The 26,576-nt window shown below is 38.5% G+C and overlaps 3 protein-coding genes across 3 annotated transcripts; all 3 read left to right on the top strand.

Annotated features, from left to right (window-relative positions):
• The first annotated feature begins 7,292 nt into the window (after positions 1-7,292).
• On the top strand, positions 7,293-12,679 carry LOC129447950 (toll-like receptor 12). Its single transcript, XM_055209924.2, has 4 exons — positions 7,293-11,337; positions 11,419-11,627; positions 11,707-11,815; positions 11,987-12,679. Exons 1-4 carry the CDS (start codon positions 8,782-8,784, stop codon positions 11,996-11,998), a joined length of 2,886 nt encoding a protein of 961 aa, XP_055065899.2. The 5' UTR covers positions 7,293-8,781; the 3' UTR covers positions 11,999-12,679.
• A 2,855-nt stretch (positions 12,680-15,534) lies between these two features.
• Positions 15,535-20,735, top strand: LOC129449052 (protein S100-A13). Its single transcript, XM_055211809.2, has 3 exons — positions 15,535-15,680; positions 19,695-19,822; positions 20,000-20,735. The coding sequence occupies exons 2-3, from the start codon at positions 19,703-19,705 to the stop codon at positions 20,156-20,158; spliced, it is 279 nt and encodes a 92-aa protein (XP_055067784.1). The 5' UTR covers positions 15,535-15,680; positions 19,695-19,702; the 3' UTR covers positions 20,159-20,735.
• Positions 20,736-23,072: 2,337 nt separating this feature from the next.
• s100t (S100 calcium binding protein T) lies at positions 23,073-24,837 on the top strand. The gene is made up of 3 exons (XM_055209923.2): positions 23,073-23,346; positions 24,166-24,328; positions 24,405-24,837. Exons 2-3 carry the CDS (start codon positions 24,167-24,169, stop codon positions 24,579-24,581), a joined length of 339 nt encoding a protein of 112 aa, XP_055065898.2. The 5' UTR covers positions 23,073-23,346; position 24,166; the 3' UTR covers positions 24,582-24,837.
• The last annotated feature ends 1,739 nt before the right edge of the window (positions 24,838-26,576 follow it).

Raw genomic sequence — 26,576 nt, 5'->3', positions numbered from 1 at the left:
TTTCCTTTCGTGCAGGTCAGTATATGAATAAAAAGTTCCCTTTTGTGTATAATTAAATACAAATATCAGTTCAGAAGTCCTTATAGCATCTATCAAACAAATTATATACATTGTCAGACAAAACTTGTCTCTTGTCAACCTCTCTGTCGGGCTTTTACAGATCCACTGCTGAGTTGATCAATCCACTATATTTAAGGTACTTTTAGAGGTTTGCACAAAGCACTAAATTGTAATGTGTGTGTTTTTTTTTTTTAGTTCAACACTTGTTTCGGCCCACCTTTCTGGCACTTTTATTTTGCATTGACACCTCCAGGAAATCCATATATGGAGACAGGAAGTGAAGCCAGGGGGAATGGCATTAGAAAGGAAGCGCTTGCCACAGTTGGGAGCGATATAGTTTTTTGACCACAAATTCACGCAAACAGTAGTAAAAGAAAATTGAAACCTTTTGTTTTCATTTACACTGATATGCATACACCATTTTTGAATTAGATTTTTAAGTTGTAGCTTATTTAGAAGGATAGAAGATCCTATTTTGTTTCAAGTTTAAGTTTGAACGTGCGTCCAAAACCCCCCCTCCCCATAGCTGGCACGCGCGGCGGCTTGTAATGAGGTGAGACAAGCGGCCGAAACAAAAGTCAAAAAACTTCGTCAAGGATTAGGATAAACATTCCGTTTTGGATTATGGACAACGCAGGATAAAGCACGCGGATTCATCGCTGTTATCAGGACACCTGCTGCATTGGAGAAAGCTGCTGATGGTGAAAACTTTCATCGAGTCGTGAGTAACGCGATAAACCCAGAACTATGACTATTTATGTGGACAAGCCTCATAGCATGATGTTGACTCTTTGATTGAATGCTTATGCTTGATAAAGTCCAGAAAGTTAGATACAGCGTGCTTTGAATTAAAACGTTTACATTTTTGAGACTGTAACATTTTAACATTGTGCTTTATATGCATTCCGTCATGCCTGAAGAGGTTGGCCGTAGCGCTAAAATATAAAGCTCACGGCATGCATCTCTGCGTAAAGGAATCATAACAGTGTTTATTGGACTGTATAAATAGTTGACTGACTTTGTAGTCAACAGTTTGGGAACATTTAACAAAGGCGACCTGTTTATTTGTTTAAATCAAGTTGCATTTAAAGACCCATTAAACCGTGTCCTTCAAGCCTACGACTATTAATGGCCACTATGGATGAACATATTAAGGAATTGAAGGAACTAAAGAAGGTCAGAAAAGGCAAATTAGCAAAATGCACACGCAAAATGAATGAAATTAAAGGGATGATGCAACAAAAAGATATTAATGCTGTGAAACAACATTTTATCATTTTCCAATCACTTTGTGAAGAATTTAATAATGCCCATAATTATGTACAAAATGCATTACCAGAACAGGAAAAGCAAAAAGATAAAGTTGAATGGTATGAATCTAGGATAGAACCATTTGAAGATTTCCTGGAAGAGGTACAAGAATGGGAGGTATTAAAAGCACAGCAAGGTGAATTGGGTGAACAGGAATTTCCTGTAGAAGAACGGGAGTCCATTGAACCAGAGGCTGCATCAGAGCAGGAAGAGGTTATATTATATCCACCAGAGTCAAGAGATCTGCAAGATTCTGTAGGTCCAAATGATAGTATTTCTAATGTTAGTAAATCTAAATCATCTTCAGTGACATCTGAACATAGAAAGGCCCTTGCTGAGAAGGCTGCATTGTTGTCACGTAGAGAAGCATTGAATGCTAAGCATGAACTTGAGCAACAGAGAATGATTTTGGACTCAAAGATTGAAAATGCAGAACTCGAAGCAGAAATTGCTGCATCAGATGCCAAGATAAAGGTTCTGGAAAGCTTTGAATTACAGTCAGGAAAATCTGAAGACGGCATGAACTCCTATTTAGAAAGCCAAAGACCATTTTTACATGCATCAAGTCAAAAACAGTCACCAGTGGAGTTTGCTAGAATATTTACAGTTCCTAAAACCCCACTGCAAAAAATTCTGCAACAGCCCAGACCTGCTAGAGTTTTACCTAAGCAACAGCAGACAATGCCAAAGAGCACAGTCTCAACTTTAAAGCAGTCTGTCACGATTGCAAAGACACCAATGTCTTTTAAGATCAAACAGGATAAGGATCGAAAAGGCGGTGGTCAAAAACCTGACTCAAGTTCAGACTATGATGATTTGTCTTCTGTCATGCAACGACAAAATGACATTGTTGATTTACTTGTACTGCAACATAAGCAAGCACTATTACCTGTTAGAGAAATACCTACCTTTCATGGTGATCCATTAAGTTTTACAACATTCATGCGTGCCTTCGAATATAGCATTGAAGACAAAACATCAAATAATCAAGATCGCCTTTACTATCTTGAGCAGTATACGACAGGACAACCCAGAGAACTTGTCCGAAGCTGTTTCCATATGGATCCCTCAAGAGGATATTGTGAAGCTAAAAGACTCCTACAGGAGAACTTTGGGGATGACCTGAAAGTTACAATGGCATACATGGATAAGGCCCTGAAATGGACAAATATCAAGTCTGATAATGGAAAGGAACTACAGAACTATGCACTGTATCTTAGAGGCTGCTGTAACGCAATGCAAGACTTAAAGATCATGGAAGAATTAGATTTACCCTCCAACATGAAAATGATTATAACCAAATTGCCCTATAAACTGAGAGAGAAGTGGATATCCACGGCAGCCAATATCCTGGAAAATACAGGTCGCAGAGCCTGTTTTCATAACCTTGTAGCTTTTATGGAGAAGCAGGCTAAGATTCTGTTGGACCCTCTGTTCGGTGACATTCAAGACATCAACAGGATCAAGATCTCAGCCATTTCCAAACAGCCAAACTCTATAAGGGGCAAAGGTAGTAGCTTTGCCACTACGGTAGCAGTGTTGACTGATGACTGCGACATCAAAACATGTGCTAAAGATCATACATTCAAATGTCAAAGAATCCCTGACCCTTGTGCCGCCTGTGAATTCTGTGAAGGCAAACATCACCTGAAGGATTGCCAGAAGTTAAAGACACAGCCACAAGTAGCCACCGTTGAGTTTCTTAAATCAAAAGGTTTCTGTTTTGGATGTCTTTTGAGAGGACACATGAGTAAAGATTGCAAGAGGAGAATGACATGTGAAAAATGTCAAGGTAGGCATCCGACCATCTTGCATTTAGACACAGTCAAGCCGACTGAGTCAGTAAAACAGCAAGAGAACTCCATCAACAGCGGTCATGTCACCCTTGAAGCTGGTGGAGTAACCAGGGCCGGCAAAGACTGTGCTCTGTCAATTGTGCCGGTGCAAGTAAAAGTCACTAAGGGAAGCAAGGTCTTGCTGACCTATGCCTTTCTGGATCCAGGAAGTTCAGGGACGTTCTGTACGGAGAGACTGAGAAGACGGTTGAACGCTAGAGGTCGTAAGACCGAGATTCTCCTACGGACGATGGGGCAGATCAAGACTGTCTCAAGTTACGAGATTTCTGGACTGGAAGTAGGCAACCTGGATGGGAACACCTTCTTGGAACTCCCAAAGGTCTACACGCAAGATGCCATCCCAGTGACCAAAGAGAACGTTGCCACTAAGGAGGACATCTCAAACTGGCCATACTTGAAGGAGGTCAAGCTAAATGAGATTGATGCGGACATTGATCTTCTGATAGGAGCCAATGCCCCAAGAGCCCTCGAACCATGGCAGATTATTAATGCCAAAGATAGTGGCCCTTATGCAGTCAAGACTGTGTTCGGATGGGTAATCAATGGACCACTCAACTCTTGTAGTGCTGAGGAGTCTTCAAGATTGCCGACTTTAACCACAAACCACATCTCTGTGACAGAGTTAAAGGATCTATTAGTACAGCAGTACAATCATGATTTTCCCGAGAGGAAGTATAATGAGAAGAAAGAGATGTCTGCTGAAGATCACAAGTTCATGGAGAGTGCCAAAAGCTCAGTAATGTTCAAGAACGGACATTATTACATGTCACTTCCATTGCGTGATCGAAACACGATGATGCCGAACAATCGTGATGTTGCCAAGCAACGAGCCCTGAACCTAATGAGGAAGTTCAAATCAGATCCAACTTATGCTCTGGACTACAGGAACTTTATGACTGAGGTCATCCAGAAAGGCTATGCAGAGAAGGTGCCACAGGACAGGCTTCAGAGGCAAGATGGAAAAGTGTGGTACATTCCACATCATGCAGTGTATCACAAAAGGAAGAAAACTTTAAGAGTGGTATTCGATTGTTCATCAACATTCCAAAAAACATCCCTCAACGATAAACTACTGCAAGGGCCTGACCTGGCTAACTCACTCCTCGCAGTCCTGTTAAGATTTCGTAAAGAACCCATTGCTATGATGGCAGATATAGAGGGGATGTTTCATAAAGTTTGTGTCCATGAAGATGACAGAGACCTGTTGAGATTTCTGTGGTGGCCAGACGGCGACATGTCAAAGAACCTTGAGGAGTTTCGGATGACTGTCCACCTATTTGGAGCAATATCCTCTCCTACATGTGCCAACTTCGCACTGCGCAAGACAGCCGATGACCATGGTCATGGCTATGCTGAAGAGGTGAGCAGGACGATCAAATGCAACTTCTATGTCGATGACTGTCTAAAGTCCGTGGCAACAGAAGACCAGGCTGTTACCCTCTGCAAAGACCTCAGAGACCTCTGCTCTCTGGGCGGATTCAAGCTCACAAAGTGGATTAGCAACAGCCGCTCTGTGCTTGCTTCCATCCCCGATGAGTACAAGGCAAAGCAGATCAAAGAGCTGAATCTAGACAGAGAGAAGCTTCCACTAGAGAGAGCTCTTGGAGTTCAATGGAACATTGAAAAGGACACCTTCATTTTTTGTGTCACTCCCCAGGACAGACCGCAGACACGTCGGGGTATTCTATCAATCGTTAGCTCAATTTATGATCCTTTAGGATTCCTGGCACCATTCACTCTAAAAGCAAAGCAGATCCTTCAAGACCTCTGCAAAATGAAGTGTGGATGGGATGATGACATTTCGGAGACTTGCCTTACAACTTGGAAGAAGTGGCTTACTGAACTGGAGCAACTGTCTAACGTTAAAATCAACAGATGTATAAAGCCCAAGAACTTTGGCCAAGTTGAAAAGGCACAAATGCATCACTTTTGCGACGCAAGCGAAAATGGCTTTGGCAGTGTAAGCTACCTAAGACTGACCAACAAAGCAGGTGAAATACATGTAACACTTGTACTGGGAAAATCCAGAGTGACACCGCTGAAGCAAATAACTATCCCAAGATTAGAGCTAGCCGCAGCAACCCTTGCAGTCAAGATGGATCGACTGCTGAGGTTAGAACTGGAATTGGAGTTAGAACCCTCAGCCTTTTGGACCGACAGCGAATCTGTGCTGAAATACATAAGAAATGAGAACAGAAGATTCAAAACTTATGTGGCCAATAGGATTTCAGACATTCGTGAACTATCAGACAAAGACCAGTGGCGGCACATCAGCTCTAAAGAAAATCCAGCCGATGATGCTTCACGTGGTCTGAACATTGAAGCTTTCCTAAAGTCCAAAAGATGGTTCCAAGGACCAGAGTTTCTTGCTAAACCAGACACTGAATGGCCAAATACGCTAAAAGATTCCCCATCCATCGAGTCAAACGATCCTGAGGTAAAAAGTAAAATGATAGTCAACAGTTTGATTGTAGAAGCAAAGAATCCACTAAGCAAGTTAATTGAGTATTACTCAAACTGGAACAGACTCAAGAGAGCTGTAGCATGGATGTTGAAGTTTCGGGAATTTCTACAAGAACAGAAACTACGTAGAGTCACTAGAACCACTCAGACCAACCTAAAGCTGAAAGCAAAAGTAGGACTTACCGTAGAAGACCTGCAGGAAGCGGAAGATTGTATTATCCACTTTGAACAAAGAAAAGCTTTCCAGCATGAGATTAACTCACTCAGACAAAGGCAGCCATGCGCCAAAATAAGCACTCTCCGCAAGCTGGACCCAATCCTGGACCAGGGTATTTTGAGAGTAGGAGGTAGGCTCAACAAAGCGGCCTTACCAAGCGAAATGAAGAATCCAGTAATTTTGCCAAAGAACTCTCACATTTCTAGACTGATCCTACAGCAAATCCATCTGCAAGTAGGGCACTCAGGACGAAGTCATATGCTAGCTAAGCTGCGAGAAAGATTCTGGCTACCTTGTGCTCATGCCATGTCTAGAAAAACCATTAAAAGGTGCATTTTCTGCCGAAGATATCAAGCTAAGGCGGAACAGCAGAAGATGGCAGATTTGCCACAGGACCGCATAACCCCAGATGAACCTCCATTCACCCATGTGGGGGTAGATTACTTTGGACCTATAGAAATAAAGCGGGGCCGGTCACAAGTAAAACGTTACGGAGTGATCTTCACTTGTCTTGTTTGCCGTGCAGTGCACCTTGAAGTGGCGAGTTACTTGAACACTGACTCGTGCATCAATGCTTTGCGCAGATTCATTTGCCGCAGAGGTCCCGTGCTAAGCATCAGATCCGATTGTGGCACTAACTTCATTGGTGCAAACAGAGAGTTACAAGAAGCCTTGAAAGAAATTGATCACTCCAAAATCCAACATGCAGTACTCAAGGAAGGAGTTAAGTGGACTTTTAATCCCCCTTCAGGAGCACATTATGGAGGAACATGGGAAAGGTTGATTCGTCTCGTGAAAAAGATTCTTTATTCTGTTCTGAAAGAACAGCGCTTGGACGACGAGGCTCTCCAAACAGCACTGTGTGAAGTCGAGGCCATCATGAATGATCGACCCATCACCACAGTGACTAGTGACCCAAACGATCTGGAACCTCTTACCCCGAACCATCTTCTCCAGTTGAAATCAAAACCAGTCATGCCACCAGGACTCTTCCAGAAAAGAGATTTGTACTCCCAGCGAAGATGGAGACAAGTACAATACATATCAGACCTTTTCTGGCGGAGATGGATAAAGGAATACTTGCCGCTCATGCAGGAGAGAATCAAATGGAACAGACCCAGGAGAAACTTAACCACTGGAGACCTTGTTGTGATTGTAGATGAAACTGCCCCTAGGAATTCCTGGCAGCTGGGCAGAGTGGTCAAATCTCTGCCTGGATCAAAGGGTCTAGTGCGAAGTGTTTTAGTGAAGACCAAAGCAAACATTCTTGAAAGGCCAGTGAGTAAACTATGCCTACTTATGGAGGCAGAAGATGGAAGCAGAAGATCACAAATAAAATAAGACAGTACATTGACACCTAACAATTTTTTTTTCGTAATTGTTATCCATGTTGGCTCACAATTAGGGGCCGGTATGTTAGGGCCATTTTAAACTTCAGTTTATTTTATTTAAATTTACCCCCCTTTCTGGCACTTTTATTTTGCATTGACACCTCCAGGAAATCCATATATGGAGACAGGAAGTGAAGCCAGGGGGAATGGCATTAGAAAGGAAGCGCTTGCCACAGTTGGGAGCGATATAGTTTTTTGACCACAAATTCATGCAAACAGATAGTAAAAGAAAATTGAAACCTTTTGTTTTCATTTACACTGATATGCATACACCATTTTTGAATTCGATATTTAAGTTGTAGCTTATTTAGAAGGATAGAAGATCCTATTTTGTTTCAAGTTTAAGTTAGTTTGAACGTGCGTCCAAAACCCCCCCCTCCCCATAGCTGGCACGCGCGGCGGCTTGTAATTTTTATTTTATATGTGTTAGCTGGTTAATCTGTGATATGTGCCATGTATTGCAACTGGGATGCAAATAGTTTTTGTCTTTTCTGCTTTGAAACCTTCACAGAATAAACAAAGGCACACAGTTATGCATTCTGTGTTTTTTTTACAAACTTTTCTTTCTTTAGACATGTTTTATAAGTTTGAGCTGTCTTTATAAAAAAAAATTCTTGAAGAAAGAAAAATCCATTTATATTTGGCAGCTGATGAATTTATCTTATCATCATTCACACTCTGGACAAGATGTATAGTTCCTGAAAGTGTTTTTCTCAGTTCCTCTTGTGGTATCTATTTAAACACAATAACCCTGTATACTGTACATTACACAGACCGTAGAAAATGTTAGTCAGTTTTTTGCTAAGCTACAGTAGATTTTTCATGTATTAATCTAAAAAAACTACCTTAAAGGCATTTTAACAAACAACATGCATTTTAAAGCATCAGATCCATATTTTCACAAGTGGTTATTAAACTTTCAATGTAAAACTATCAAAGTCGATAATGTAAACAGTTATGAATATTAATTTCAGTTTAGACACATCAATTGTTTAACCAATAAGACATTAAAATATAACAAACACAAATAAGCATAAAAGATGTGCAAAGCATCTTGAGATTTAAAAACATCTTCAGATTATATATAACTCGGTACCTGTGGCAACAATAGCTCTACACTTACTGTATGTATGATCAAACGCTAGCAGTAAATATATAAATACGTTATTAGGACATTTAATACAGTTGATAATTTAGACTCATAAAATAACAATAATTTTTTATGCCAATGTTACAGTTAAATAATGTCCTGCTTAGTATCTGATAAGACAAATTGCTGAGGGTTCAGAGAGACCAAAAGAGGCGGTACTTGGTTTTCAGTTCTATATATTTACCTAAATAAGCCCCCTGTAAAAGAAGAAGTGAGAGAAAGATAAGTGTCAGAACAAGCAGGATGTTAAAGCTTCAGAGCATCACACTAACAGTTTGAAGAAACCAAGGAAATTTGTTTGTTTATACAGCTGGATTTAGAAGATTCTACACTATGGGTGTGTATGGATCAAATGGCTTGTCTTTGTGCTGGGTCTGGAGATTTGCATTGTGTTTGAGTACCTGCAATGTCGTGTTTGCTCTTATAAATAAAAAGTGCTTTACCATCGAGGAACATCTTCTCAGAGACATGCCCAAGACAGCACACTGTCACGGTTATTCAGGAAAGGGTTTCTACGCAGACTGCAACATTACTGACCTACGCAAAGATCTTTCAGAGGTCACCCCACAGGTTAGATCACTTTGTATCTCCGGTGACATCAAAAGCATACCTGCCAATGCCTTTGCAAACTTTCCTTCTTTGGAAGTTCTTGAAATTAATGGGTATAACTTGATGAGTATCGAGTCTGGTGCTTTTTCAGGTCTTACAAACCTGAAGTATTTGTGGATGCTATTCACTGATGGAGAAGAGTGTAGTTCTGTCGCCATGGACAGCCTTGTATTTGCTGGTTTGGCTAATTTAGAGGAACTGACACTGATAGGTGTTAAGTTACCAAATGTATCAAGCAGTCTATTTGATCCATTGACGAAGATTAATAAATTAAAATTGTCCAGGATTTGTGAACAGGACCTTGGTGTTGTTTTTTGTTACCTTCCCGCTGGGATGTCCCATCTGAAAGATCTAGAGGTGACAGACAGTTTTATTTCAACCATCACAGACAATGGATGCCCAGATGGGTCAAGGACATGGCCATCGAATGTTCTTGCTGGAATTCAGAATCTTGACTTAACAGGAAACCCAATCAAAGTCATAGAAGCCCACTCGTTATTAGCGTTCCAGAACCTCTCCAGTTTAATGATGGAGTTTAGAGGAGAATGGCTGGGCAAAATTTGGGAATCTGGGATCGGACAAGTCGGTGATTTGTGTTTGAGGGGTCATGTGATATATAAATACTCTACAAATGTCAGTGAGTTGTGTCACCTCATCTCCCGCCTCAGGCCTCATTCCCTCAGCCTCTCTTACATAAAAATCGACAGATGGACGGCAGAGGATTTAAAGGATTGTGGCACAAAATTGAGAGAGTTAGATTTTGAAAATTCAGAGGTGATTGACATGGACTTTGGCTTTTGGAAAGAAAAACCAGAGATACAGACACTGATGATGGCCGATATGAAGTTAAAAGAAGCTCCATTTTGTGATGCTGCAAATGGAACTTTATGGTCCTTAAAAACACTTGACCTCTCTAGAAACTTCATGACAGATGTAAAGGGAGACCAATTTGCTTGTATGCCTCTTCTTGAAAAACTTGTTTTGAACAATAATGCCATTAAAACACTGATGCCTCATGCTTTTCGAGGTTTTCAACATTTGAAAATTCTTGATCTTGGAACAAACAAGATCTCACAGCTTAGTCTAAAAGATTTCAGATACTTGAAGTCTTTGGAGATCCTCCTCATTAATGACAACCTTCTTGAAAATATCGAGGATGGGACCTTTCGCTACCAGCAGGAGCTTCGTGAATTGGAATTTGGCAAATTGGAATATGTTTACACATTGCATCTGGATAAGATTTTTACTCGATTTCCACCGAAAATGCAGCGCCTCAGCATTGACACGCATTATGGAACAACTTTTTATGAGGATTTTTATGCGGCACCACCCGAGGGGATGTTTGATCTGGAGCTAATTGGGGGAAGAGTGGCATTTTCAAGCTGTAATAGCTCTATTTACAGAGCCGTCCGAGAGCTAAAGGTGACTTCTAGTCATTTCATATGCAAAAGCGACTTCATGATACCTTATTTCCCAAACCTGGAATCATTCGAGATGTTTGAGGTCTCAGAAAGTGCTTTTATGACGTACGGGCCAATCAACCTTCTGCATCGTCTGAAGCGTCTCAAGCTTATCAACCTGAATTTCACGAATCATACAGATGTTGGAACTGTCTTCCAGAACCTGAGGCAACTCCAGATCCTTGTACTGGTAAACTGCCGTCTCAGCTTCCTGACCAAGAGTATGTTCAAAGACCTGATATCTCTGCAGCTGTTGTTTCTCCACAGCGACAGTCCTCTAGTCCTGGTTGATGGCCTGTTCGATGTTTTGCCAGCATTATCAGTCTTTGTTTTGGATAAAGTGAACTTCCAGTGTGATTGTGAGAACGGCTGGATTCTTGACTGGGCGGACAGCACCAAAAAAGTGCAGGTGATCTACGCACAAAAGCAGGAATGTACCTGGCACTATCAGAAACGCAACTTTTTGGCAACCATGGAGAAGTTGTGTCAGACTGACACGCAGTTTGTTTGCTATGTAGCCACTGCTGCCACTATTTCTCTGATGATGTTCCTGGCAGTGGGATATCACTTCGCTCGCTGGCCCACCGTGATCCTCTATTTCCGCCTGAGAGGTTTTGTGGAAAAGAGGTTTGGCAGGCAGTGGCAGAGGAGGAGGAGAAGACTTGAACAAATGGACGGAGACCTAGAGGAGGTGAAATATGATGCCTTCGTATCATACTGCAGCCGAGATGAGGCGTGGGTCCAGGAAGAGATGGTTCCGAGGCTGGAGGAACAAGGCCACCTCAGACTGAGACTATGTCTGCATAACAGAGACTTTGAGGTGAGCATTACTATTAGAATTTAAATCCAACTTAAAATAGTATCAACAGAAATATTCTTGTTCTTCTGAAACATCTTTCAGGTGGGAAAAGGTATTGTGGACAACATTGCAGAGAGCATCTATAGCAGCCAATGCACTGTTTGTTTGATCAGTCGCTGTTATCTGCGTAGCGACTGGTGCGGTCTGGAGATGCGTTTGGCCACCCACCGCCAGCTGGAAGGCCAGAATTACCGCCTCATCCTCGTCTTTCTCGAACACATCTCTCCCTTTGAGCTCTCCGCTTTCCATCGGTAATCCTGGCTTTTCTGATTTCATCTGTGAACCATAGTTATCAAATTGAATCAATACTCAAATCATTCCTTTCTGTAGTTTGGCAAGGCTGGTGAGATCTCATACATATTTGGACTGGCCAGAGGATGAAGCTGATAGAGTGAATTTCTGGGATCGCCTAAGAAGGAACATTGCGGAGGAAGACATGGTAAGAAAATGGGAGCGGATTGGGCATTGCTCAGAGTCTAAATGTATTGTGTGGAAACATCTAGCTGAGTTTGAGAAGATCATGAATGTGATGATTTGGAATAATATGACAAGCATCTATTAAGATAATGCCTTAAAGAAGCACAATTGAAATAATCTCATTGTTTTACAGAATGCTTCTTGAAACTACAGAGTGAAACAACCTGTATACCTTCTTGCCACAGCCTGTTAAACATGGCGGCCGGTGACTTCTTTTTTCGAGGCGCATGATGCGAAGTTCGTCACAACATGTATGTAGCCCATCATGTGTGTGGTTCGTTATTTCAAAATGTGTGTTCTGCGCGTCGGGGGAACCTGTGCATCATTTGTCTTGTCAAGATCGGTGCCTGCTGCAGATGCGTCTAAAGGGTTTATGATAAAAGAGACGCTCGCGTTTGCCAGATACTCGCATCATTTCATGCGTAATCAGAGTTTACTGTTAAGGGAGTGTCTTGCGTGTATTTTGTGAACGTAAGCGTCTCTTTTATCATAAACGGTTCTAACGTGTGTAAGCGGGCACTTATTTTGACAGGACACGTGATGCACATGGTTCACATGACGCAACAAACACATATTTTGAAAACACGAGCAACACACATGACACTCCAAACACTTATTTTGGATTTCCGCCCTTCGGAAGAGATGTCACCGGCCGCCACTGGACGCATGACATGGTGTATGAATTCAAGGTGCATTGATCTACTGTATACAAATCACTTTATTTTACCAAAAGCTGTTGTTTAAAAGTTGTTGACTCTTTAATTTTTCTGCATTTGTCTGTATCATTTTCATCTTGATTACAAGTTGATTGTTAATTTGAGTAATAAAGATGAATAAAAAAATAAAAAAAAATTAAATGTATTTTTTCACATTTTTACATTGTCACACTGACACTATTATTTGTAATTAAATGTTCTTGTTGAATTGGAAAACACACAAAACAGCATAACAACAACTTTTTAACCAAAATATGATTTTTTTCCAAATATTCTGTGTGATTAAATTATACAGTATGCTATTATTATGAGTATCTAGGAAAGACAGAAACATTGAAAGTAAACAGTAAGAGAAATAAAGAGAAAGAAATGAAAATGTTTGACTTCATAAACACAAAAACCATAAAACCACTCACCCAAAAAAACCCACATCCGCAACATTTGAGGCCAAAAGTAACTATAGAGAACATGTTTTTACTTCCCATTATTAATATGAATACAGACACACACTCGCATAGTAATGTCCTGATGTCCTTTATAGGCCATGGTTACATTTTCTCTGAGGCCTGCTTTTCTATTGGACCTTGATATTGGATTAATCTGCTGTTGGCAGCAAGTAGGCGAGTTTAAAATCTTTACGGGAATAGTTTAAAGTTTTCTGAGCAGAAAGAAATTAAACAGTCACATACTCACAGCTGACAATAAAAAAGTATTCCTTAGAAAAAAAAAGAGGATAAAATGTGATTCTGGCAAATGCCCATTTTAAACAGCAGATGGTGATGTTACACAAAGAGGCTTGTGTAAATAATGTGTGGTGATGAACTTTTATTTTAAGGTGAATTAACCCCTTAAGATGGTAGTAGGCCCTAAATACATCCTGATACTAAAAATGTTAAACCTCATTCTGAAGGAAAGCTTTTTCTCAAACAACTACAAGCAAAATCAGGTTATGCGGTCAGAGAAACATGTTAACATGGTCAAATTCCTCCTTTAAATGATAAATCGTATAACAGCAGCTACAAAGAAAGCCACAATAAGCACACACTCTTAAAATGAATGTGTTTAATTAACACATCTTGTGTCTAGTTAAGGACAACACATCTAGTGTGTTGTCCTTAACTTAACACATCTCTGTGTTATTTTTGGAATAACACACTTTGTGTTGTTTTAACACATCTTGTGTTGTCCATTTCATTTATTTAAGCTCACATTCTACACGAAATGACACACAATGTGTTAAAACAACACATAATGTGTTAATTAGTTTAACACAAAACTATGTGTTAAAATTAACACATCCCTTCTTAGAGTGCACCATCCTGTATGCATAAACGTTTGCACTTTGACCAATAAAAGGACAGTTTACTCACACGTGACTTGCATTAGCAAATTTGCTCTGTGCAAAAATGATGCCATGTGAAAGCAAACAGCCTACAGGTCTGAAAACGCCCTTAGACAGCCGGTATATAATCCTTAACAGGTAAATCAGATTTTCACTAGTATAATGGGTTTCGCCAGTAGAGGGCTTTAACAAAAAGGGTTTTGTCTTGGTAATTGGAAAGCACATGTTGTTGATAATTGTGCTCTGCGACACACACACACACTCACTGGTTTCCATGTTTTGTGGGGACATTCCACAGACGTAATGCATTTTATACCGTACAAACTGTTTATTCTATTCCCCTTACCTACCCCATTCCCTAACCCCAACCATCACAGAAACCCTTCTACTACTTCACATTTTCCAGAAACATCATTTTGTTTCATTTATAAGCTTGTTTCCTCATGGGGACATCAAAATGTCCCCACAAGGTCACAAAAATACTGGTATTCCTATCTTTGTGGGGACAATTGGTCACCACAATGTGATAATTACCAGGTACACACACACACACACACACACACACACACACACACACACACACACACACACACACACACACACACACACACACACACACTGTATATTCTATTCCCTTCCCCAAACCCTAACCCCAACCATCACAGGAATCTTTTTCCTACTTCAGATTTTCAAAATCATTCTGTTTGATTTATACTGCAAGCTTTCCTCATGGATACCTCAAAATCTCCATACAAGGTCACAAAATTTACTGGTATTCCTATATTTGTGGGGACAATTGGTCCCCAGTCCTCACAACGGTACACACACACACACACACACAAAAACTTTCTCATACATAAATATATCTGCAAATGTATATCTGCACTAATAGCCTTCGGTAAGCTATGACTTTATTTTCAAAAAAGTGGTAAGGGTTAAAAAAGTCTTACTAAACTCTCGAGGTGTGGCTGGACGATGATCTCACTTTTCCAGTGTCTCACTACTAAGCTTTGTGCAACAACATGCTTCTACTTGTGACAGGCATAAACTCAGATAACTTGGACGATGCTGTTAGAAACACACTGTAATAATTATTGTATTGTCATCTGTGCTATACTAAACTACAATATAGTGTTCCTGTATAGAGATGGAGCATTGCATTAGCAGCGCAAAGGTCATGGGTTCGAACCCCCTACTGAAAATCCAGCATAAAAGACCAGCATAAGCTGGTGAGTTTTTAGCTGGTATTGCTGGTGTAGCAAGCTGGTCTTTTGTTCACTTTTTAAGCTGGTCTAGCTGTGTTTTGGTCACCTTTTAACCTGGTTTGCCAGGCTGGGAGGACCAGGTTATGCCACCTTAAACCAGCTACTGGTCTTATCTGGATTTTTCTGTAGGTATACTATATACTTTTCAAACATATAACTTCAATGCACTTTTAATTAAAGCATTTGCAAAATGCATTAGTTTGATCAGTAATCAGTAAGTGTTTTAGATTAGAATAAAAACAACATAAAAGTGGTAAATGTTGTAAATACCATTTTCCAAAGTAGTTTTAATAAGTGAAAACTATATGCTGTTCATAGAAGCTCCGTCCATGTAACACCTCTCTTGAGTAATATCCTGTTTTCCCCACCCAAATAGTTCTGGGCACACGCCCAGTTTTTTTAATGAAAAAAAGCAACTTGGGAAGATAGGAATTCACCGACGGAGCATATTGCACTGACTTACAAAGACAAGAATCCGTGGAGAAGTTTCGTTTACAAAACAAGGTAAGAGTTTCTATTTAATGCTAAGACTTGAGTGTTGTTTTATATAACCTGTTTTGTACAAATCAGATGTCTTTACAAGTACATGGCTCAATTTTAACTGGTTACATTGTTTGTGCCATGCCCCATTGAGCTGGTTATGTGAACGCAACATTGTTGCGCATCTAGATCGCCGCGCTCCACAAACGCTCTTCATGGTTAATGTGTCACTTTCCGTTTAATCCTTTCAGTTTTACGTGAATATTTCAGTCCTTACGAGCGACCGTAGGCTCGATTTAGTTCGGTGACAACAAAAAGCCATCCGATACCTTGGACATGTAACGCAAGACCTTCTCCTCTTACGCTGCGAGGAGAAATCAGAAACCTGCTGTTTATTAATTCAGTGCGTTTATTTGAAGTACGAGGCAAATCCCCTGGATTAGGTGAGCGGATCTGCATACTGTATGGTACTGTAGTCGACTGGACGGGCGTTTGTAGGAAATAATGTACCTCGATTCTCAACTGCCCAGAGCGCAACCTCAATGTGTCAGGGGCGACACGGCCACCTCAACGCCCTGAATTATACATACAGAGATACTGAGATCATACTGATAAACTCAGGGCGCTGCTTGTTCAAGTGCTGAAACATGCCAAAGAAATGATTCACATCTCGCACAGTTTTTTTGTTCTACATATACAATGAAAACAGCACCAGATACATATTTACAGTAAAACGACATATGAACAATCTTTAAAACACAGAATGGTGTTCAACACTGATTTAGCACAGCTTGTGAGTCCTGGGGGGGGACACACTTATAAATAAATGTATAACTGTAACGCACTGTAAGTCGCTTTGAATAAAGGCATCTGTCAAATGCATAAAATAATTAAAAACATTATCTATGGTGACTCAGTTATTTAGGATCAGCTCATTCCAGTGTGGTACAATAGATCAAGTTAAGGCAAAGAGTTTCTGCAGGGAAAACTGTAACTGGTATGTGGGAACAACTTATAGAAGAAGAACCACTCCTGCCCACACAAGCACAACAGCCGGAGAGTTGCCTCATTCAGTCAATCACTTGCTCAACCTCATTCTCTACATTTTTTACCTACAGACAAGAGCTTGACATTTTTCAGTAAACATCAGGAAACAATTGCAAACCACCAAGTAGCTTGGAGAGACATCTAGAGGAGTAATGCTGAAATACAGTTTCTTTTCTTTTCGTTTGCCAATAAAATAAAGCTGTTTTCCCAACTCTGAGATCCTGACTGTGGCCGTATACAAGCCTGTCCCTGCCTGCTGTTGGTCTACATGTTTCATTTGGCAGCTAGAGTGTGAATAATACTGGGGTTAATGGGTTTGGCTCATGCCTGAATTTCAAGATCTCATTAGATGAAAGTTCATTCAATAGGAGCACCTATCCATCATCCTGCCCGATGAGACACATTTCTGATCTATTGTATTTCGAGCTTAAGTGTCGGTTTTAATAATGTGCATTTGAGTAAGACGGTGCTTAAGAGATCAATTCACAGTTAACACACAAGCCACACCCATGCCGTATGCAGTGCTATCACCAAGACTATGAGTATCTCTCTCTCTCTCTCTCTCTCTCTCTCTCTCTCTCTCTCTCTCTCTCTCTCTCTCTCTCTCTCTCTCTCTCTCTAATTAGGTTAATAGAGGTGCATCAGTAAATGAAAGGGTGGCAGTGCACAGGTGTAGTGTACTTATGTTAGTGGTGTAGTGTAAGTATTCAGGTGTGACGTCGGTCAGATGGAAGATTTGCCTGTATGGCCTATAGCGTTACATGTGCGTCACATCTACAGTTCAAAATATTTTGTGTGCGAATTGGAGCATTTATTGTAAATCAGTTTAGCATAAAATATATATAAAACACAGCAAATCGTGATAACAATAATGATAAAATGGTAAAACAACAACGATAAAATGGTTTATGCATTTTAGTCATTTATTACCCTGCCTGACTAAATCTATTCATTCCATAATCTATTATTGAGATTGGGAGCATCAAAGTCTTCCTCAGATAGCACAGATAGCCACAAATGCTACACCATCTTTTATCTTAGGTCCTACTCTAAAAAATGAGTTCATTTACAGCATTGTCTTTGGTTGTGTGCATGAATAATCCCTTGCTATTTATTATACACTGAAAAAAATGATTCATTGAATTTAACAAATCTTCAAGGTAAGTGGTTGCAACCAATCCACCCAAGCTACATTTAAACAAAAGTTTTTATATTTTATTTTACGTTACTAATCTTTTTTGTTTAAATGTAGCTTAAATAAATTGGTTGCAACCACTTGCCTTGAAAGAATTGATTAAATTCAGTGAATGTTTTTCAGTGTATGTGCAAAACAAAAAAAGTATTTTATATGAAAAATGTATTTTCACACCCTTCAGTAAAATAAGAATAACTTTTGAATGCGACATGCTAAAGAGATCATTCTTTTTTTGGGTGTTTGCTGTCTATTGCTGCAGTCTGCTAGAGTACACAGAACCAGAGTTATCCACTTTCAAAGACAGTGTTTACAACATAAAATTTTGTGTTTCATCATATGAAAAACAACATAAATAACCATATTTGTCACAAACAGCAGCTTTTTGTGTAATTTCAAAGGGTTTTCTGTAAAATGATATGAAGAAATAGCATTTTTTCCACTGTATGTGGTTTATGGGGACACTTCAAATATTTTTAGGCGGAAATGAAATACAAAAGGGTATAATTTCTCCCTTCAGTTGGAGAAGAATAACTTTTGCATACATTATGATAATCTCTGTAAGCTGACAATTGCTGGAATCAAACAAAACTGTCTGCAGGTTTCGTTACCACTCAGGGCCAGAGTTATACACTTTTAAATACAGACTTTAGAAAAAAAACTTCAAAAGGCGCCTATTTATTTTTGTGTTTTTTAGAGGACTGACAACACATACAACCATGTTTAGCACTTTCAAAAGTGTTTTATGAAATTTCAAAGGGTTTCCTGTAAAATGCTACCAACCTTTTGTATGTACACAAATACATGTGGTATGGGAAGCTTTTGAAATTGGGTAGGCCAAATCCAGGCGAAAATCCCCAAAATAGCCTCAGAGTGTAGCATTAGACTCCTAAATGCCACCTGAAGGAAACCGAAATTAGATCTTTAATCGTTGCCAAATATGCGATGGGGACCACAAGAATGTGGACAAACAGTTATAGCAAGCTAAAGGTTATTGCTTTATTGTGTATGTTAAAAGGAAAGGTCAAAATGGGTCTTCATCCCAGAAAAAATGCTTCTGCACACTTGCATGTGTATGGGCTTATACTGTATGTAGATTTCCTGTCAGAAGAGAGAGAGAGAGAGAGAGAGAGAGAGAGAGAGAGAGAGAGAGAGAGAGAGAGAGAGAGAGAGAGAGAGTAACAGACCGGTAGCAGGCAACCCCTGAGGTAATGTGAGCCTGTGTCCTCAGTGGATCGAATGTCTTGTTAAAGATCGCAGGTTCCATTGTCTTGTGGTATAAACTCGACAGCCCCACACACTTCGCCTCTGCTCTTCTCTCTCTTCTTCATGCTTTTTAATTATTCTAACATCATCTCTCTCCTCAGGTCACTCATTTTCCAGTGCCTAGTCATGCTTTTCTTCATAACAGCTTGTAAAATGTCATTTGCTGACATTAAAGTTCTGGATAACAAAGCTTTATTGATGCGAGTTAATTTTGTTCCTTAATTTCAATTGGCCAAGTTGTTTCCAAAAGTGCTGATAGTACTAGGAATTTTCATTGCATCATTCTGCATTGTTGGATGATGTGCAAAAGTTAATCTTTTGATCTAATGTTGGTTTCATTTAGTGTTTTACTCATTTTTTGTTTAAAACATAGTAACTAGTCGTTTTGTCAACATCAACTGTTTGTGTTTATAGAACTGTTGTAAAAAAAGTAATAAAAACAAAATTTCCTATCATAAGGAGCATTAACTGTACAAACCATGCTCACGGTTATTGTGTGATATATCTTAAATAGTTTTTTTCTCTTTGTACAGTTATAGATATGGAGGGTGCCATCAAGACAGTGGTTATGCAGTTTCTATCTACAGCACGGGGAAAAGAGAGTCTGAATGGCAAGAGTTTCCAAAAATTAGTCCAGGGCCAGCTGGGCAACATTATGAGTGTAAGTAGCACCCAAACTTGACTAAAACCAACTTTCTACTATAGTTATCTGTTGTGTCAAGTAACGATTAAGTCTCACTATCCCTTTATCTGTCTTCATTTCTGGCCGGGCTAACCTAGTCGATGTTAATTGCAATGCAGTCAATTGTCAATTATTGAGGATCTCTGTCTCTTTCAGGACACAGACAGCTCTTCATCAGTCAAAGAAATGATGAAAGGGCTAGATGACAACAAGGATGGAAAGGTCAGTTTCCAGGAATACATGACGCTGATAGGCTATCTGGCTAACTCACTGAGTGAGCAGAAGACCCAGACCAATGCAGCCGGCGGACAGTAGGCTGAACGCAACACCAAAAGCATCAATGACGTCCAGGATAATGAAACACTGATGCAAAATTTGTAATACTGGAGTATTGACTGGGACTAAGTTGTTTAGCTGTTTGACCTAGTTGTTTAAAACCAACATGCAAAATTCCCATTAGAGAAACTATATTCCTCATGATCTTTTCCCTGTGACAACTAACTCCCCATAAAGTATGCAGTTATACAGAGACTTATAATGATTTTAAACACTTGTGAAGTCTCTAATGCCATGGTGTTATTGCAATATTGTTTACGTATATTCAAATTGTATTGTTATGCAATGTGTGGCCCATAGGCCCAATAAGTGCTAAATCATATCTGAGTCTTTTTTTACCTATGTTGTTGCTACTTTTTGCTTTTGTCTAAATTCAAAGTAACAGATATTCCTTTGAGGGCTTCTTTTACATTTTTATACGATTTACTTTGCTTTAAACAAAATATGCTGGAAATTTGCAAACAGGACAGCCAAAAGCAAGACCCAATATGGAGAATAAATGGAGACAATGTTTTTGATATAATCTTTCAATAAAAACAAGACAATGATGATAAAATCAGTTTTTTTAATTTCATCCTTTTTTAAATTATTTGTTTTTACAGTAAACACACTGAAAAACAACAACTTAATTTTACAAAATTGTAAGTTTGTGCACTATTGTTAGAGTAAATTAAGTAAATTTACTTAACTAAGTTAAGTACAATTACACTGTAAAAAAATGGTAACAATATTATACATAATATTTTTAAGTACTTTTTAAGGCTTTTTTACTACTTTGATGAAATTTTCCTGATTGAATCATGTAAAATTACCTCTTTTCTTTACATATTTATAATTATATACCACATTGTGATGAGCAAGTAAGAAGAGACTAGTCTCAGTACTGGCATTAGCACATTTATTGCTCACTGAGTGAATTTGCACATATTGTGAATTAATTTTCATTGTCACCTAAACACAAGCACCACTTTTGGTATCTGGGTAAGTGACAAAAACTTTTTTTGCAAGATAAGAAATTCAAACATCTTTTTAAAAAACTTGCATGCATCAAGTTTATTTCAATGCATATAGTGTATTTATGTTAATTTTGTGCAAAAAATTACATTTGCATAATTTTTATGAAAGTTAAGAATGTATGGACCCAAAAATGTCAAATAGTGTAACCGCCAATTGCACCAAAGAATGAGAAATATTAAATATTTTATCCACCTTGTTGGCATTTAAGCATAATCATAATAATAATTTTAAAATGTCATTTTATTAGTTATTTCTAAATGTAAATTTTAATGCATTTTTGTAATATTTGTCCTGTCATATGCTGAAAACAGCTCTGTATTAAAATAGTCTTTGACAAATTATGTAAAAATGTTTGTTAAAAATATCATATTACACTAAACTAGATGATTATATTTTATTCCACATTATTTTATGAATATATTTATATTTTCATTTTAAAATGTTACACCAATTGACACAGACCGGTTACACCACATTGACATTTTTGCAGTTATCCCCCAAATATTCTATCAAAATGAAATAAAACCAGAAATTTTAGATTTTCAAAGAAGAGAATATATGCAAGAAATCCGCAAATTTATTTTGGAATTTTAATCCTTTTACATTTAGTTGACACAAAATAATTAACGTCACATCATTGACCCATCTAAAACTCAAAAAAGAAATAAAAACTCTTCTTAATCTTAAATATAAATGAACATAAAACATGTCTTTCTTTTTAGTTAAAAACACATTAAATAGCGTTTAATTTCAAATTTTACTTTCCAAATGCAGTCCCATGTAAAACATGCTGGAAACTACAAGTCCACTACCTAGGTACTTATGTCTAACAAAATCATTCAACACAAAATTATTAAGTTAACTTCCTTCTTAATTTAAATGGATTATACATATGATTTGACATATGACAAAATATTTTTAATATAGTTTAATCATTTCATTTCATTACATCTACTAAGGCGCATAATAGTACAGTACAGTACTATGCTTTATTATTGTACCGTGTGGTTGTTCTAGCTATATTAATGCATATATGCATTAGCAACACCCACAGCTTATCTATGTAATTTTAAAAGCCAGACATATAATACAAGGTATAGTAAAGAACACATAGATACAATCTGTGCCCGTGTGTTTTTTGTTATTATTAAATATCGCCATTTGTGCACGTGTGTTTTCAGCATCAAACTTTTGCTAGCAGATATGTTTGCTTAATGATGAATGATAAACACCTGTGCAGCAGTATCAGGTGTGACAGGACCACTCATACACATACACCTGATAATGAATCAGCATCTCTAAAAAGACCCTCCGGCTGTTAGTGACCACATTTGTGCCACATTACCTCAGCTGCCCTGTAACATAATCTCTCTTCCGGCACTTGACACTATTTCATCTTCCCATTATTAACTCATAGATGAACTTCCATGTAATAAAGAAACATTTGTTAAAATGTTCTTAAAGTGAAATGTGTTGCTGACGGTGCTGAGGGATACAATGAATAAACCTTATTTGAAACTATAGCATTCCTGGTGCTTTACATATTTTCGTCATAGTGATGTTTTCATCCTAGTCATCAATTACAGCAGATAAATCATTAAAGACGGGGTGCTGAACTATCACGTCTCTTAAACTTTAATGTGACAAGCACCGGTACATATAACTAACCTTTAGGATCAAACATATCCGTTTACCCTAAAGCTCTTATTTCAATCTAGTCCAGGTCTTTTGAGCTTGTTTATGTACATGAACGTCACAATGCATCCTTAAATAAGAATATTTGAAGACCTATACATGATCCAAATTGTGTTTTTTTCTTTATAGTATGGGTATACACACATACACAATTTAATGTGTATGACAAAACAAAACGTATGTGGCTTATTTCCAGATTACCATTAAAAGCAGTGAGCTTTCCCTTTTCTTTATGATATTGAGCATCAAACATTTCTCGTAATATTAAATACATGTTTATCTAACATTGTAAATGTGGTGGGGTGGAAAATGATTAAGGATGAATAGAGGGGGGAGGAGGAGGTACGATGGGAGGAGGACCAGGCAGGTATATAAGATGCTGTCTATCTCCTTTACTCTTCACCAGCATTCATCTTTCCTCAAGGAACTGAAGAACAGCATCATCTAACTACAAGGTAAGAAGAAGAGAGGATGGATGTGTGAATGGATAAAAAGAAGGTAGAAAGCAGCAAAGAAAAGCTTTGATGTCTGCTTTGTTTTATTCTTTCCAAGACTGAAACATGCACATTTTATTGCATTACTAATATGTTAGCCATGTGTTTTAGATATTGTATGATGCTTTCCATCAGCTCATGGACCAGACTGCTAGGGTTAGTTCAGGCGTTTTCTGCTCAAAAAAGCAAAGACAAAATGCTTTTTAGGACTGTAGGTCACATTCTGCGCTATCGTTTAAATTTGAAAGTCAACATTTTACCAAAATGTATACAAGTTCTGTGACCTGAATAGATGTGAGATCTGTATGGATGCATTTTATTAAGTATCTAAGCAGGCATTGTTTTTGTTACCATCTATGCAAGGTCTAGTTTATGTCTATGTCCTCCTTATTGTTGACTAAAATCAAAACTTCAAAAATTGAAACAGGGCACAGCTCAAGCCCAGGGCTGTAATTTATTCATTTTCATTGTTGTGTGCACTGAGCACAGTTAGTATAATACAGTAACTTCCAGCTTATGCTCTGTGTGTGTGTGTTTTCAGTTTAGGATTTCAACCTTATCAGGAGAGTCACATTTCCTCTCTGTATTTAAGTTAAGCCCGTCAAAGAACAGTTTATGGCTGTGATGGAGTGAGGGCTGGGGGGTCAGTGCATATTTGGCATGGAACATACTTCCATCAATAATTTGTATCTTGTGTTATGTTTACCTTCGTAATCAAATATTTTACATGTAACAATAATTTAAGCTTTTATAGTATAACCTTTAACCTTTGCTCTACAGAATGTCCACCCTAAACTCCGAGAACGCCTCCACCCTGGAGAGCGCCATGCAGCTGATGATCCAGACGTTCCATAAGTATTCGGGGAATGAAGGAGACAAATACACTCTTAGTAAAGCCGAACTCAAGGACATGCTAACACAGGAACTGGGCAACTACCTTGGGGTAAGAAGGAACAACTTTTATCATTTGTTCATTATTAAATATTTAATTTCATTTTTTTATTGGAATTCCTTCACAGAACGCACAGGATAAAGACGCAGTGGAGAAAGTTATGGGTGACCTGGATTCAAACAATGATGGTGAGGTGGACTTCACAGAGTTCATTATTCTTGTGGGGGCCCTCACCGTCGCCTGCAACGATTTCTTCCTCGAGTACCACGAAAAAGATGGAAAGAAGGATGCTAAAAAAGCGTAGAGTTACTGAACAAAAGCCAACATATATGTGTGCATTGAAGGATGATGGGGGAATAAGGGGAGAATATACAATGTGTTGAGTATGACCTTGCTTACCAATACATCCATCTGCTGACCAAACACTTCTTTACATGTTCTGTGCAACGTTTTTCACCCCTGAAACAAACTGCATTACAATTGAAAGCATATGGAACGAGATTCAATTCAATGACTTTGTTGATTATGTGAATAATGTTTCTTTCCTTTGTTTTTTAAAAGTTGGAGTTTGTTCATTTTAAAATAAGCTCTCCATATTACAATAAACTGCAGAGTTAACATCATTCCCCTAAAGGTTACTGTGATTTTCTTACCCATAAGGGAAATATTTGCATAATGTGTGCACAGTCTCCGTTTATTTTCATTGTTTAGCATTGACCACTAGATGGCAGCATTGAAACACCAACTTGATTCCATTACAGCAAAGGGCAACCCAATGTTTTGGCAGAAAACTGCTTACTTGTAGTGTATATGGAAAGTGCTTCTATTTATTGAATATCATTATATTTTAAACATGCAAATTAAATCTTTTTTGTGTAACACAAACCAAAAATCACATTAATATTACATGTGCATTTCCTTTCTCTAAACCACGCTCATGAAAGTTGGCTTGAAGTGCTTTCATTAAGGAAGATGCGCAGCCAACTTGAAATAAACCATGAATTTATTATGTTGTCAGGAGGTGGCAATGCCAACGGATGTGAGTTCATAGACTGGTAAACAAGTCCCTGGACAGCAGAACAACACAAAACACAAGCCAACATTCAAATCTTCTTTCTGCCATATTGTTCAATATAAAGAACAAACCAAATCACACTGCATTAAGTGGACTACACTTGTTGTGAGTGAAACTTTGTGTGCAAAAAAAAAAAAAACATTTTTAAATGCTTACAAACCAAACCCAAAAATTGTCAAACACAAAGAGGTGGTATAACAAACTTCTTTAACTTTATTTGACAGGATATATGTGATGATACGTCAGCCAAGGGAAGGAAGTGAGAGTATGAGGCAGATATTTTAGTGCCATTGTTGTGTAAATAAGACAGTGCACACACTTATTGGCCAACACATGGTTTCACACAGAATCAAAGTGATGTCACAGTATTATTGCAGTGCTGAATAGGTTGATTTGATTGGGGTGTTGCATAACTTCCTCCTTCCGTCATTCCTTAGTGCTTGGATATAAAATCCTTCCTCTCTCTTTCTCTCACAGACAGGATGCTTTAATAAATAGAGACACTCTTTGTGGAGGTGAATACAGCCTCATTGCTCATGTAAATAGGTGTAAGGGCAAAGGTGAGTCATTGGAGAACTCAAGCCATTTGGAGCCCAAACAAAATAATTCACATACATCATGACTCTTATACTGTAATGTCTTTAAAAGCTAATGGTTAGAACATGTAATTTAATATAGCAGCTGTACTGTGCATCTCTGTGGTTTGTAACAGGGCTTTCTGAAGATCAGTGCTGGTGAGGGGAATGTACACATTAGAGGAAGGTATTGTGATTGACAGAGCCACAGCACAACAGCAGTAAACTCATGAAGTATGCAACAAAGCACGGCCAGTAAAAGAGCGAGGTCATTTTGAGTGCTAGTGCAGAAAATCATTTAAATCCGTAGGTGAATGTGTTTGTGTAATCTTTTTAATGAACTATATACACTTACCTAAAGGATTATTAGGAACACCTGTTCAATTTCTCATTAATGCAATTATCTAATCAACCAATCACATGACAGTTGCTTCAATGCATTTAGGGGTGTGGTCTTGGTCAAGATAATATCCTGAACTCCAAACTGAATGTCAGGGAAAGAAAGGTGATTTAAACAATTTTGAGCGTGACATGGTTGTTGGTGCCAGACAGGCCGGTCTGAGTATTTCACAATCTGCTCAGTTACTGAGATTTTCACACACAACCATTTATAGGGTTTACAAAGAATGGTGTGAAAAGGGAAAAACAT

The sequence above is a fragment of the Misgurnus anguillicaudatus genome, chromosome 10, assembly GCF_027580225.2.
Source record: "Misgurnus anguillicaudatus chromosome 10, ASM2758022v2, whole genome shotgun sequence".
NCBI lineage: Eukaryota > Metazoa > Chordata > Actinopteri > Cypriniformes > Cobitidae > Misgurnus > Misgurnus anguillicaudatus.
The sequence above is the reverse complement of the archived record's forward strand: the minus strand, read 5'-3'. Positions and strand labels throughout refer to the sequence as shown.